This window comes from Gymnoscopelus microlampas, assembly GCF_963454915.1.
Source record: "Gymnoscopelus microlampas genome assembly, chromosome: 14".
NCBI lineage: Eukaryota > Metazoa > Chordata > Actinopteri > Myctophiformes > Myctophidae > Gymnoscopelus > Gymnoscopelus microlampas.
In genome coordinates this window covers 5281981-5294633 of record NC_139951.1, presented here as the reverse complement: position 1 = coordinate 5294633, position 12653 = coordinate 5281981, and the positions used below count along the sequence as shown (strand labels likewise).

Sequence of the window (12653 nt, the reverse complement as noted above, 5' to 3'; positions counted from 1 at the left end):
TATAGATAGGCCTACATTATACTGTTCTATGTCTATATTACATACATTAAATTATTGTTTTAAAATAGTTCAACTAGCTGATCTACATCGACACGTTGTGAACTTGTAGATCAAAATAGTAAAAAATGGCAAAAAGAAGTTTAGGGATAAGAGGTAAGGCAAGATAGGGCCCTTTGTGTGGATGTAAGCCTGTCAGAAATGGCCAATATGATGTCTTACTGGTTTTGTTTTTATGGAACATATTGTAGTGGTAGATCTGGGCTTAAACATTGGAATACAAAGTGCTCATGGGCTTGAAAAGCTTGGTTACCGTTGATATAGGCCATTTTGTGGTGCCACAGATCAAAAGCCCTTTTTCCCCCCATTGCGATTTCTGCTTGGAAAGCCTGGAACAGGATCCTGGTGAATCATGACCATAAAACATTTGATTCTGTTCAAAATATTACACAATCTGTCAATATATATATATTTTTGAAAATAGCAGATCTACAATTTCGCAACGCGTCACATGGCGACGCGTTGTGAGCTTTAGATTGTCTATTTTCAAATATCCGATGCATAACATCATGTGTTTGTAGGAATCCACCATGGAGACACTTAAAGGGACACTTCACCCAAAACCTTTTTTCATGAAGTCTAGGACCCCATAAACATGATCCTGGTGTTTTTTTTGTGTTGTATCTGTGTTTTTAGATTTTTGATCCGTTTGATCCGTGAGACACGGCTGAAAGCGTCAAATGACGCGGAAAATGACGTTTTCAGCCGTGTCTCACCTTATGTCCGAACTACATACTGCAGGTGACTACAGGTGTAGTTCAAACCCAAACCAACGCCCATGGTTCAAAGGACCGGCCCCTGAGGGTGTCTCCCAAACATTTCCCCACTCGGCAACTCCCATTAGCTACCTCACACATGTACTGTCATGGCGTGTGTAAACATATCAGAGTTATACTTTAGTACCCGGACCCACACGCAGCTAAGGCGGGCAGTGAGGAGCAACAACCCGTCGGGGATGTTTCTTAGTGGAACTGACAATGTACACGGACCGTGGACGGTGGACGCTTGTCTCTCGAGTAAGTAAACATGCTGTAAAGTTGCCACTATCACTATAATCTCATGTTGTATCCCTTGGGTAGACTAAACTAGCTTGTGGAGCCTGGCGTGAACGGAACGTTTGTCATTGTTGACTTTGATGTAGCCTCGGTGTTGGCACTTTTTCCATTCACAGCCCTTTCATCTACATAAACGTTCATATTTCAAATATTAAATTCTTACCCCGTGGCCACAGATGTTACAATTGGAATCGGATGGGTCTAAGTACATGTATCTTCCATATTGTTCAATAAAAAAACATTTAAATCCGAACGGTGGCCATTTTCTCATAGATGTTTAATGTATCAGAGTGCAATACACATCCCAACCGATAGGGTCGCGTAATTGAAAGCATAAGGAGAAAATGGCCACCGATTGGATTAAAATGCTTTTTATTAAACAATACGGAAGATACTGGTACTTAGACCCACCCGATTCAAATTGTAACATCCGTGGCATGAGGTCAGCACTTTATATTTGAAATTTGAACGTTTATGTAGATGTACGGTCTGTACATGTAGAAAGTGCAAACACCAGGTTGAAGCTCCGCCATGACTGACATGTTTCGTCCCGACTGACGGCCGTGTGCGTAGAGTAGCACAACGTCACTTTACTTACTGATTGCGTTCGACTCGTTTCACTAAAATTAAAACGGACTGCGGGTAATGGGAGAAGACAAGTGTCTCTTGTTCACAAAAAAAGTATGGTTACATGAAATTAATTAATCTCTGTGCAGGGAGGGAAAAAGAAAAGGGTGCGTCGTTTGTCCCCGCCTTATAGCAGATCTACAAGCTCACAACGCGTCGCGGACTCAACACTTTGTGAGCTTGTAGGTCTGCTATTTTCGGTGCGCATGCAACTAAGAACAAATTATGTATCACGTCGGATGATATCCATGTAAACTACAAGTCTAATCTAATGTGTTCTTTCCAATGACAGGACAGAAAGTCGTCATCAGCCTGCAAAAATGGAACTGCTGTTGAAGACCTGGGACTACAGCCATATATATTATTTTTCTAAATAAAACGGTTACATTTACACACTGCTTGCTCTACTCATTGGTATATTCTACATTGTGTAAGCATTTATAATGACAAAATGTATGAACACCCAAATCTATAAGGGTTCTTTTGAACTGTTTCATGATATAGGATAGGAGATGGTCTTTCATTTGGCAGAATATGGTACATAATTACATGACTTGTAAGCATTACAGATATAATAGTGAAAAACTCTTGTTCATTCTCTTAGTATTTACTTCGACATGCAATCATTATTTTTCTGGGGACCCCAGCACGTTGGATTCAACTTTACTGGTCTTAGATACAATAGGCTATAGTAAAACCTAACATTATCCATATACACCAATTGAAAGCATGAAACTGTCTCAGTTGAAAATAAAAAGAAAACGATTCGGCTGTGTATGACAAGAGTATTTGAACATTAGCATGTCATCTATTCTAAAGTAATGGCCAAGTTTAGTCCAAAGAATATAACTGTAAATGACAGTGAAACATTATGTTCTCAGAAATAAGGGAAAATGCATGACATGAGTATGAAACGTTTTGTTTTATTATATTGTTGACTATGCCTCAACGCCATGGATGTCCCGACTAGATGGACATCACCAGCACCGGACTGTCTTCATGGTGGGAACTGGGAAGGAATGTTGAACACACACACACACACACACACACACACACACACACACACACTTTGTGCTACTCTGCTAATTTACACATGATATTTAGTTTGCTAAAAGATGCAATCAATACAGAATACAATACAACAGCAGCGAAGATTGAGTGTTGCCAGATCTTGTGAGAGAAATAAGCAACCAGATCTATGAAAACAAGCCCAAAAGAAAATACCTATATAGGCCAAGAGCACTTGAAACCTAGACATAGGCTATTTGAAAATTGCCGATCTACAAGCTCACAACGCGTAGCGATGTGACGCATTGTGAGGTTGTAGATCTGCTATTTTCTAAGAAATCTTGAGTAAAAAAAGCACTAAATGTATGGAATATTTTTGAAACATTTTAACAACACAAATCTGGTACAGGGGTCCTTGGCAGAAATTATAATTTCAGATGAGGGTCCGTGGACAAGTACACAATTATTTTATCTATGTATTTAAAAACAAGCCCAAAAAAAGTAACCCTCAACTACCAATATTTACAAAGTCCCAGAGTCGCTTATAATAAGCAGACATGGCAACACTGGTTGATGACAACATCAACATGTGTTGATGTTGTAGTGAGAACTGGGAGGGGAAAGTTACAATGTAGACCACACCCCCACGCATTCTCCCCTCCCATCAAGGAAGGGCAGTGCCCCAAAGCATTATGGTCATTGTAGTAATACTGCAGTCCAGTCAAACCCCAGTCAAAAACACATACTTCTATATTGTTCTGGCCATAGGGTGCAAATGTCAAAATTTGCTACTGTTATCTACTACAAATATTATACTACAAAAGTTCTTCCAGGGGTGAAGTGCTCCTTTAAGGATCGTATCGTGAAGGCTCTGGATGATCTGCTTGATAAGGAGTTCAAGAGGTTCAAATGGCTTCTGCAACAGCCTGGCAATGTTGAAGGTCTCCAGCCGCTGACAAAGAACGCTCTGCAGAATGCTGAGAACGAGGAGATCGTTGACCAGATCGTACAGAATTATCCCGGAAAAGAAAATCTGCTTATGGCAACTCTCATGGGGAAGGTCAACAGGTTTGATCTAATGGGGTGGTTTGAAAACACACCTACAGGTAGGTGAAGAGAGGTTCGATAAGTTACTGTGGTAACACTTGCTACTTATCCCATGTCTATAATACATTTTAGTCACCCTTCTCTGTCCTTAGTTCAGGGTTGATTGCAAGTGTGGCATAGTGTCAAAAACATAAAGGATAAAGTGTGGGGAAAAGACTCACACTCCACAAAAAGTTTAAGGAAAACTCTGTAGAGACTGTAATAAAATATACTGTATGTATGTTTATTGTACATGCTCAATAAATTGCTCCAAGTGTAAAGTGCAGTAATCGTTTCGGTCATGTGACCATCATTATCGTCATCAGTGCTAGATAATAGATTATTATATAAAGAGGTCATAACAGACATTCTGTATTATGTTTGTATGGTTACAAACAATGAAAAATATTACAGAAAAGAATATCATTGATGATGTTTTAAACTGGGATCAGACTACATGTATTATAACAATGATTATAAAGCATTACATGTTAAGCATGTAAAGTTTTACAACCATGAGAACTAACATGGGATGCATAGGATGTGTTATTAAAATGTCTGCCAGTACCTAATAATTATTGTAGTATTATAATACTTGACTATAATGTGTAGAGAGTTTAAGTATTAAATATGTATATGTACTTCAATACAACATTATTACAATAAATACAAGATAACGATATAGAGAGGATATGATTCTTTGACTGTCTGTGTGGTTCATCTAAACTTACATTATGTATTTTCTGTATTTTCTGACAGAAAAAGGTGCCATCACTGAAAACCCACTTCTTGGTGAGAAATTGATTATTAAAAACCTAAAAAAAGTCTATAGTTTACTTGTTCTGTTGATGGTTCATCAAAATGTATAAATATCTGTCATTGCAGCTCAGCAGATGCGTGATCTGAAGGCTGAATTTGAGAAACTAAACACTGCATCAAACCAACAGACAGGTGAGTAAAATGAAATATGTTTTAATCCATGTGTCAGATATTAGTAATCTGATGAATAGTTGTCTTTTAGAGAGTAGATACCCAGGACCACCGCTAAGCACATGCACATCACACACTGGCCCTCATTTATCAACGCGGTGCAGCCCGAATAATGAGCGTACGGCGAAATCACCGCACCTTTCGGCATTTATCAATATATCCTGACGTGGGCTTCATCCTACTTTACGCTGAAATCTCACGTCTGGTCGAGACCAGTTGTTGACGTTGGCTGCGCCCGTTTATTCCATTCTAGACCTGCGGAGCAGCATTGTCTGCCGGTCTGACAGGCATCTGGACAAATATATCCACTCCAAAATGTATCTACACTAATAAATAATCCCTGTGAAAATATAACATTTTATATAGTAATTTAAACAAACTGCTTTAACAGTCATTCGGTTGCATTGGCTATTTTAAAATAGCAGATCTGCCAGCTCACAACGCAACGCCTTGTGAGCTTGTAGATCTGCTATTTTCAAAATATACAGCTCTTCTGCGAGCGCATTTTCGGGACTCCCGACAATCTTTTCATGGACAGTGAGGTCTACAAACTTACAGTAGCTTGTCCTATGTTATGGTGTTATGTCATAGAGAGTTATGAAGACTACAACCTGGCTGGGTTAAGGATATAAACCCGACGCTCCAATCACTTATTAACGTGGCGGCACGGAATCACTGCAGCCTGGCCGAGTCTAACTGCTTTATTTTAGTAACTTGTCTTGAACGCGCACTGCTCGGTTTGGGGTAAATAAATAAATATGCAAACGTATTCCATTCATGGCGATGTGATTGTTATCATAATATGTCATTCATATAGGCTACAAGCCTAAGTGACAAAGATACCGCTACGGATGACATGAAAGACACAGTTGGGCGCGCGAGTGCGTGCGTGCGTGCGTGCGTGCGTGACAGAGAGAGAGAGAGAGAGAGAGAGAGAGAGAGAGAGAGAGAGAGAGAGAGAGAGAGGGGGGCGTGTGCGTGTGTGGCGAGGCGAACGGGGAAACTCTTTCTTATTGGCTTTTCATGTCTTTGGTCGTATTCTGGTTCGTCTTCATGTCGTAAAATCGGGGCGTTTTGTGAATATTTAAGGTCGTGTTATTTAAATGACCCTCGTTTTCAGACGTGAGATTTATCAAAGCTCCGACCTGATGTACGCTAGGATCAGCTGTATAGGATCCTTTGATAAATGTGACTTCGACGTTGGTGTACGGCCGAATATATGGAAAAATATAGGCCGGTTTATACGCTGCGTTGATAAATGAGGGCCACTCTGTGTAAGGCACCATGTTCCCAAAGGGGCACAAACAATTTGCTAATCATCATAATAACCATAAATGATTGCATATTTAAAATGAGATGAAGCAAAACTATAGGCACAATTATATCATGATAGGCAATATAAACTATACATATTTAATTGAAATAGTGAATGAATTATAGTGCATCATAGACAGGGGCGTCACGGCCATTCACTGTGTGTACGACGCGACACCCTCACTCTCACAGATCCGTGATTTCATACCCCCCACTTTTTGCAAAAAAAAAAAAAAAAAAAAAAAATATATATATATATATATATATATATATATATATATATATATATATATATATTATAATGAATCGGTAAAATCAGGCAAAATAATAATTAAATAACATAACCCTAACCTAACCCTAACCCCGAAATAAAGTAACCAAAAAACGGGAAAAAAAGAACAAAATCTGCCCAAAACGCTCACGGGACGCTTGCACGCACGGTGCGCGCGCGTGCAAGCGTCCACCGAAAGTCCACCCCCCCCCCCCCACCTTCTGAGAGCCCGTGACGTCGCTGATCATAGAAATTAAATTATATTTTAATATTAGATATTATTCTTGGTTCATCTGAACACATGTCTTTCTTGGTGAGAAATGGATTATTACAAACTTTGTCTACAGTTTACTTAATGGTTCATCAAAATATACAAATATCTGTCATTGCAGCTCAGCAGATGCGTGATCTGAAGGCTGAATTAGAGAAACTAAAGACTGCATCACCAAACCAACAGACAGGTGAGCAAGATGAAATGTTTTTTTAATCCATGTGTCAGACATTAGTAATTTGATGGATAGTTGTTTTTTAATCCATGTGTCAGCCGTGAGTAATCTGATAATCTCTCAAGAACAGATTTTGCTCTGCGTTTGAATCTGTCGGGGGGGTTCGTCATAACGTCTACGCACTGGCCTACAAGTGGGCGTGCCTTCAGATCAGGAAGCAGCCCGCTTTACCCAATCCAATATAGTGGGCGGGATTTACGTGTGTGCCGTTCCTTCCCCACTAGAAACAAGCCGAAACTCATTTAACAATAGCGTCCTCGAAGCCGACAAGACCACGGAAAGATATTCACATTTTAAATTGCTCTTTCATCGTAGAAACAAGTGGGCTTATAACCAAAACGATCCATCTTCTTTGGGAGAATTGGTGTTGGTGTTCCGTGGAGAAATATTGTTAGTGGGAATGAAAACATAGTCGCACCACCGGAAGTGGAGCGCTGAAGGCAGACCAAAAACTCCTGTTTCCTTGCGCACGGGTGCTCCATCAAGCTCCCCCCAGAGCCAAGTGAAAGAGTAAAAAACAGCAGAGGGCGCCGTTTTTCCTTTTTATTTGGCGATGGGTTCCCAGATTGGTAATCTGATGAATAGTTGTGTTTTAATCCATGTGTCAGATATTAGTAATCTGACAATCTGGGAACCCATCGTCAAATAAAAAGGAAAAACATTTCCAAACATTTCCCATTTCCAAATTCCATTTGACTCTGGGTGGAGCTGAGTCAAACAACAATAGGTACAATGATATCATGATATACTGTGGACTGAAATGTAATGTCATTCAAGTCTTGTTAATGATTTATTGTGTCTACTTTGTCTCCAGGCTATGTTTCACGTCCAGCAGTGACTCCTGGAAGCACAAACAGAGAGGACTTTTTAAAGCGTTAGTACATTGTGTGTGTGTGTGTGTGTGTGTGTGTGTGTGTGTGTGTGTGTGTGTGTGTGTGTGTGTGTGTGTGTGTGTGTGTGTGTGTGTGTGTGTGTGTGTGTGTGTGTGTGTGTGCGCGCGCACATGCATTTTATTTACATCAGTTAAATAAAATAAAAAACTACCTCAGGGTCTGCAACAGGGGACCCCTGCCCTAATTTATCATACAAGAGTGTTGCGGCAAAGCAGTGAAAACAGCTGATCTACAAGCTCACAACGTGATTGATTGAATATTTTGTTAGGCAAAAATGTAAAACAGCACAGTTACATTTAAAATACTTTGTCTAAAAGGTCTGTTGAAAAAAGTCCTTGCGGTCTTGTTTCCATTGAGGTCCTTCGTAGTCAATTCATAGTCATATATAGTGGCATCAACAGTTAAAATATCAACACAATAAATACAGAAAAAATAATAATGCTATATGTACAACAATGGGGGGGGGGGGGGGGGGGCGTTTGTCTAACGGGATAATGGTACTACCTCCTTTTTTGTCCTCCTGAAAGGTGCATTTTCAGGGCTGTTTTAAATGAGCCCAGCGAACTGCATTTTTTGAGGGATGGGGTTAGACTGTTCCAAACCTGGGTGGCAGTGCTGTAGAAGGAGAATTTTGAGTAGAGTCTGAGTAGTCTGTGAATAGACTCTTTGTAGACTCAAGTAGAGCCTGAATAGAGTCTTTGTAGACAGTAGACTCTTTGTAGACTCAAGTAGAGCCTGAATACAGTGGTTGTAGACAGTAGACCCTTTCTAGACTCAAGTAGAGCCTGAATACAGTGGTTGTAGACAGTAGACTCTTTGTAGACTCAAGTAGAGCCTGAATACAGTCTTTGTAGGCAGTAGACTCTTTGTAGACTAAAGTAGAGCCTGAATACAGTGGTTGTAGACAGCAGACTCTTTGTAGACTCAAGTAGAGCCTGAATACTGTCTTTGTAGACAGTAGACTCTTTGTAGACTCAAGTGGAGCCTGAATACAGTGGTTGTAGACAGTAGACTCTTTGTAGACTCAAGTAGAGCCTGTCTATCTATCTATCTATCTATCTGAGTCATTCCACGAATTCGGTACGATTTGCACTTTTTTTTTTTTTTTAAATCGATGGAAACGAATTACTTTTTTGAATAGCCCACACCATTAAGGACATATTTAACATGCAGAAAAACATATTTTCCCATCTCAGGCATTAAATTAATATTTTTATATGGAATAATATATGTAACAGGGTTGAAATTCATAACGGGGTTGAGATTTTTTACTCAAGATGGCCATAACTCTACCTGTGATGATTAAGAGGAGACCACATGGCATGCATGACCATTAGTCAATCACATATATTGCTGAAATGACAAAGGCAATTTAAAATAATAATAGTTTTCTATCTTTATTTCATGTAACAGGGTTGAGTTTTTATGCTTTACGACCACGCTTTGAAAGTATAAATGACCCTAAATAGCTGTATAAGAAGTTCGAAATGTTCCTCTTTCTGCAGCATCTTGCTCAGAAGACTTGTAGAATGCCATCACATGTTGTTGATGCCACTAAAGGGTCAGTTTATACTTTTTACAGAGAGGAGAATGACTTGTGTAACGGGGTTGAGTGTGACTGTGGGACAGAGCTATATAACGTGATTTTAATGATAAATCAACTATTTATTAAAAAACGAAACATGACTAGCAATAGAGTACATTGCTGGTTTTATGTGAATAATATAAGTTATGGATTATTCTACACTTTTAGTAGTCATATCTGAAGGCCAATCTCTCTATCGGCCATTGGGGACATGACAAATGGGCAAATTTAGGCGGTGTCTACTGTAGAAAAGGCAGATAATTTCAGATATAAAGATAAAATATATCATATTTTTACACAATAGTAAAGGGAACATGTCAATTGATTCTAAAAAGCTTTTAAAATTTGATTTTGGTGACCCGATGGATACAATACACTTAAAAAGGTCAGAGGGGACTGCAAAGTGTACCGAATTCGTGGAATGACTCATCTATCTATCTATCTATCTATCTATCTATCAAACTATCTATCTATCTATCTATAAATCTATCTATCTATCTATCTATCTATCTATCTATCTATCTATCTATCTATCAAACTATCTATCTCAACCAGCAATGTACCACTCAGCAACATGTTGTTCAACAAATAGCAGATCTACAAGCTCACAACAAGTGTTATTGTGAGCTTGTAGATCTACTATTTTCAAATAGCGTATGTATAAAATATGGGTGAATTGGTTAGTGATTCATAATATAATAATCTATATCTGCGAAGTGTAGGATTATTATAATTATTATATTACAATTAAAGTAAGCGCATCGGTTAGTGTGATTGAGTGCGCTTCCACTGTCTGTCTGTCTGTCTGTCTGTCTGTCTTGTATTGTAGATCTGCCATTTTCAAACATTTTAGTACTTATACTTTTGGTACTTTAAGTACATTTTGATGACAATACTTTTGTACTTTTACTCAAGTAAATTTAGAATTCTGGACTTACTTGTAACGGAGAATTTCTATATTGCAGTATTGATACTTTTACTTAAGTAAAGAATTTGAGTACTTTTTCCACCACTGAAACACTCTATACTAATAGCTGACCGGGGTTCCTCAGGGCTCTGCTCCTTTTTTTCTCTCTACACTCGCCGCGCTACGAGCTTGTAGATCTGCTATTTTTGAATAGCCAAAGACATCTTAAAGGGATAGTTCACCCAAAGAAATACTTTTTTTTTTTATCGATCAGTCACCCCATGGAGACTTTAACACTCGCGTGACTAAGCAATCAATGGGACCGATTTTGAGAATTGAAAGTGGCTTAACTTCTCTCAGGAAGCTCTGAGAAAGTTCCCCTTTCATGACTTTTCCTAAATATATGTTTCAAACCATCTCCGTTTTTTTTTTTTTTTTTAACTCATTATAAATATGAAATACATACCATGTATCCCATCCCAGCCGTTTTATTTCGGCTAAATTGATCGCTCTCCCCCTCTCTCCCCCTCCCTAGAGCACTTTACACCTCGAGACCCCCCACAGAGCGGCCCGTAGACAGCAGACTTTGCTGTGGCCATGTTGCCATGTCTGCTTATTCTAAGCGACTTTGGGCTTGTTTTTCCACGTCTTTCTATTATTATTATTATTATAATTATATATATAATTACATTATAATGGTAATAATTTTCTACTCCACTACAGCTCAGAGGCAAATCTTGTACTTTTACTCCACTACAATTATTTGAAAACTTTAGTTACTTTGCAGATATAAATATATTTTCATACTTGTTTAGATTAGAGCTCCATGTCCTTTCGTAATTTTTTTTTTATTAGGTGAATATTTATATAAAAAGGCCTAACCAGGGACTGGGGTTGCAAATTAGCCTCGGCTATAAACCCCACAATGGTTTGATGCCTCACTGTTTTGTCAGGGCACAACGCATGCAGTAACATTTTCATAGACCTGACTGCTCATTTCTCTCGCAAAATTTGGCAACCCAATGCTGCGCCAACAGTACTGATCTACAAGCAGAGGGCTCGTCAGCCAGCGACTGTTTTATGTTTGTAGATCAGATATTTAGCGCAGGAGTAGCAGGAATGAGCACATGTGTGGAACATAGCGATGTGTTCTCTTGTTACGCTGACAGGCAGGAGGAGAGGAGACGTTTCTGTCAGCGTGAACAGCTGATAGAATGAGAGCTTTACGCTCAGACAATAATGTGAATATTATATAATATAATATTGGTTTGTCAAGAGATATCCATGTGTTTTGGACAATGGAGATAGTCACGTAATTAGACAGTGGCTTCAGCGTTCATATAGGCTCCATGTTTCCCTCAAGAGTTTAATGTGACGCTACAGATTGCACTGTTTTATACGCTTTTTTTATAAACATTTTACAGAATCTGCAGTTACCATTACTACTAAATTACTACTTTTTAAAATGTTTCTGCCTGCAACAACAGAGTGAGTGAGCTAACTGACTGAGCAGAGTGGAGTTGAATGGCTATTTAAAAGACAATGGAACCCCCCACTGGGTGGGTGAGAAGGTGTCAGTCAGTCTGGTCCAAAGAGGTGAGACAGGAACCAATAGCAGAGCTTGATTTCTTGTCCAAATTGACCGTTTAGCAGGCTGTGTGTAGGATAATGCAACCCCAGTCATGCCAGTGTTAATTCATGGATATGTTTTGTTGTCACATTCCAAAGACAATAATGTAACCTGTAGGCAGCGGTTCTGGTAGGAGACACAAAGGAGACTCTTTGTGTCTCCTACCGGAACCGCTGGTCATCAGATTATTGGTTTATGAATGAGACAAAAACATATCCATGAATTAAAGTCTCCATGGGGTGACTGATCGATAGAAAAAAAGTCATTTTGGGGTCGAACTATCCCTTTAAATGTGACACAGATGCGTTCCCGGTCTTGAATGGGTTAATTAGTTGTGTATTTCATCATGTGTTTTTCTCACAGATTCCTCTCCTCTGTCATTGGACCCAAACACAGTGAATGAGAACCTCATCCTGTCAGAAAACTACAAGAAGGTGACTTATACACGACGAGACCAACCTTATGCTGACCCAACACATTCTCACTCCCAACTAGTCACTTAATGAAGAACCGTCAGTAGCCCCTAAACGTCCGATTATGAAGGTCCTGGTTCCCCTAAAAGTCCGACTTTGCAGTCCTGGTTATTTCTCCCTAACGCCCTAAAAAGTCCAAACGGGACTATGTCGTTCAACATAGTGTGGTGGATGTGGTGGATTGCTCCATTTACAACGCTAACGTCCAGGTCATAAACGATCAGATTTCAAATATGAAGTGCTTAACTAAA

The 12653-nt window shown here is 39.2% G+C and overlaps 1 protein-coding gene and 1 long non-coding RNA gene across 2 annotated transcripts; both read left to right on the top strand.

Annotated features, from left to right (window-relative positions):
- Nucleotides 1-786: 786 nt before the first annotated feature.
- LOC311059446 lies at nt 787-2130 on the top strand. Its single transcript, XR_014602165.1, has 2 exons — nt 787-1073; nt 2032-2130. It is a non-coding gene; the product is annotated as an uncharacterized lncRNA (long non-coding RNA).
- A 502-nt stretch (nt 2131-2632) lies between these two features.
- On the top strand, nt 2633-12432 carry LOC311059618 (uncharacterized protein; the record flags this gene model as incomplete). The annotated part of the gene is made up of 7 exons (XM_084077622.1): nt 2633-2645; nt 3572-3853; nt 4593-4625; nt 4719-4784; nt 6801-6869; nt 7729-7788; nt 12293-12432. The coding sequence occupies 7 exons, from the start codon at nt 2633-2635 to the stop codon at nt 12430-12432; spliced, it is 663 nt and encodes a 220-aa protein (XP_083933748.1).
- Between the last annotated feature and the right edge of the window lie 221 nt (nt 12433-12653).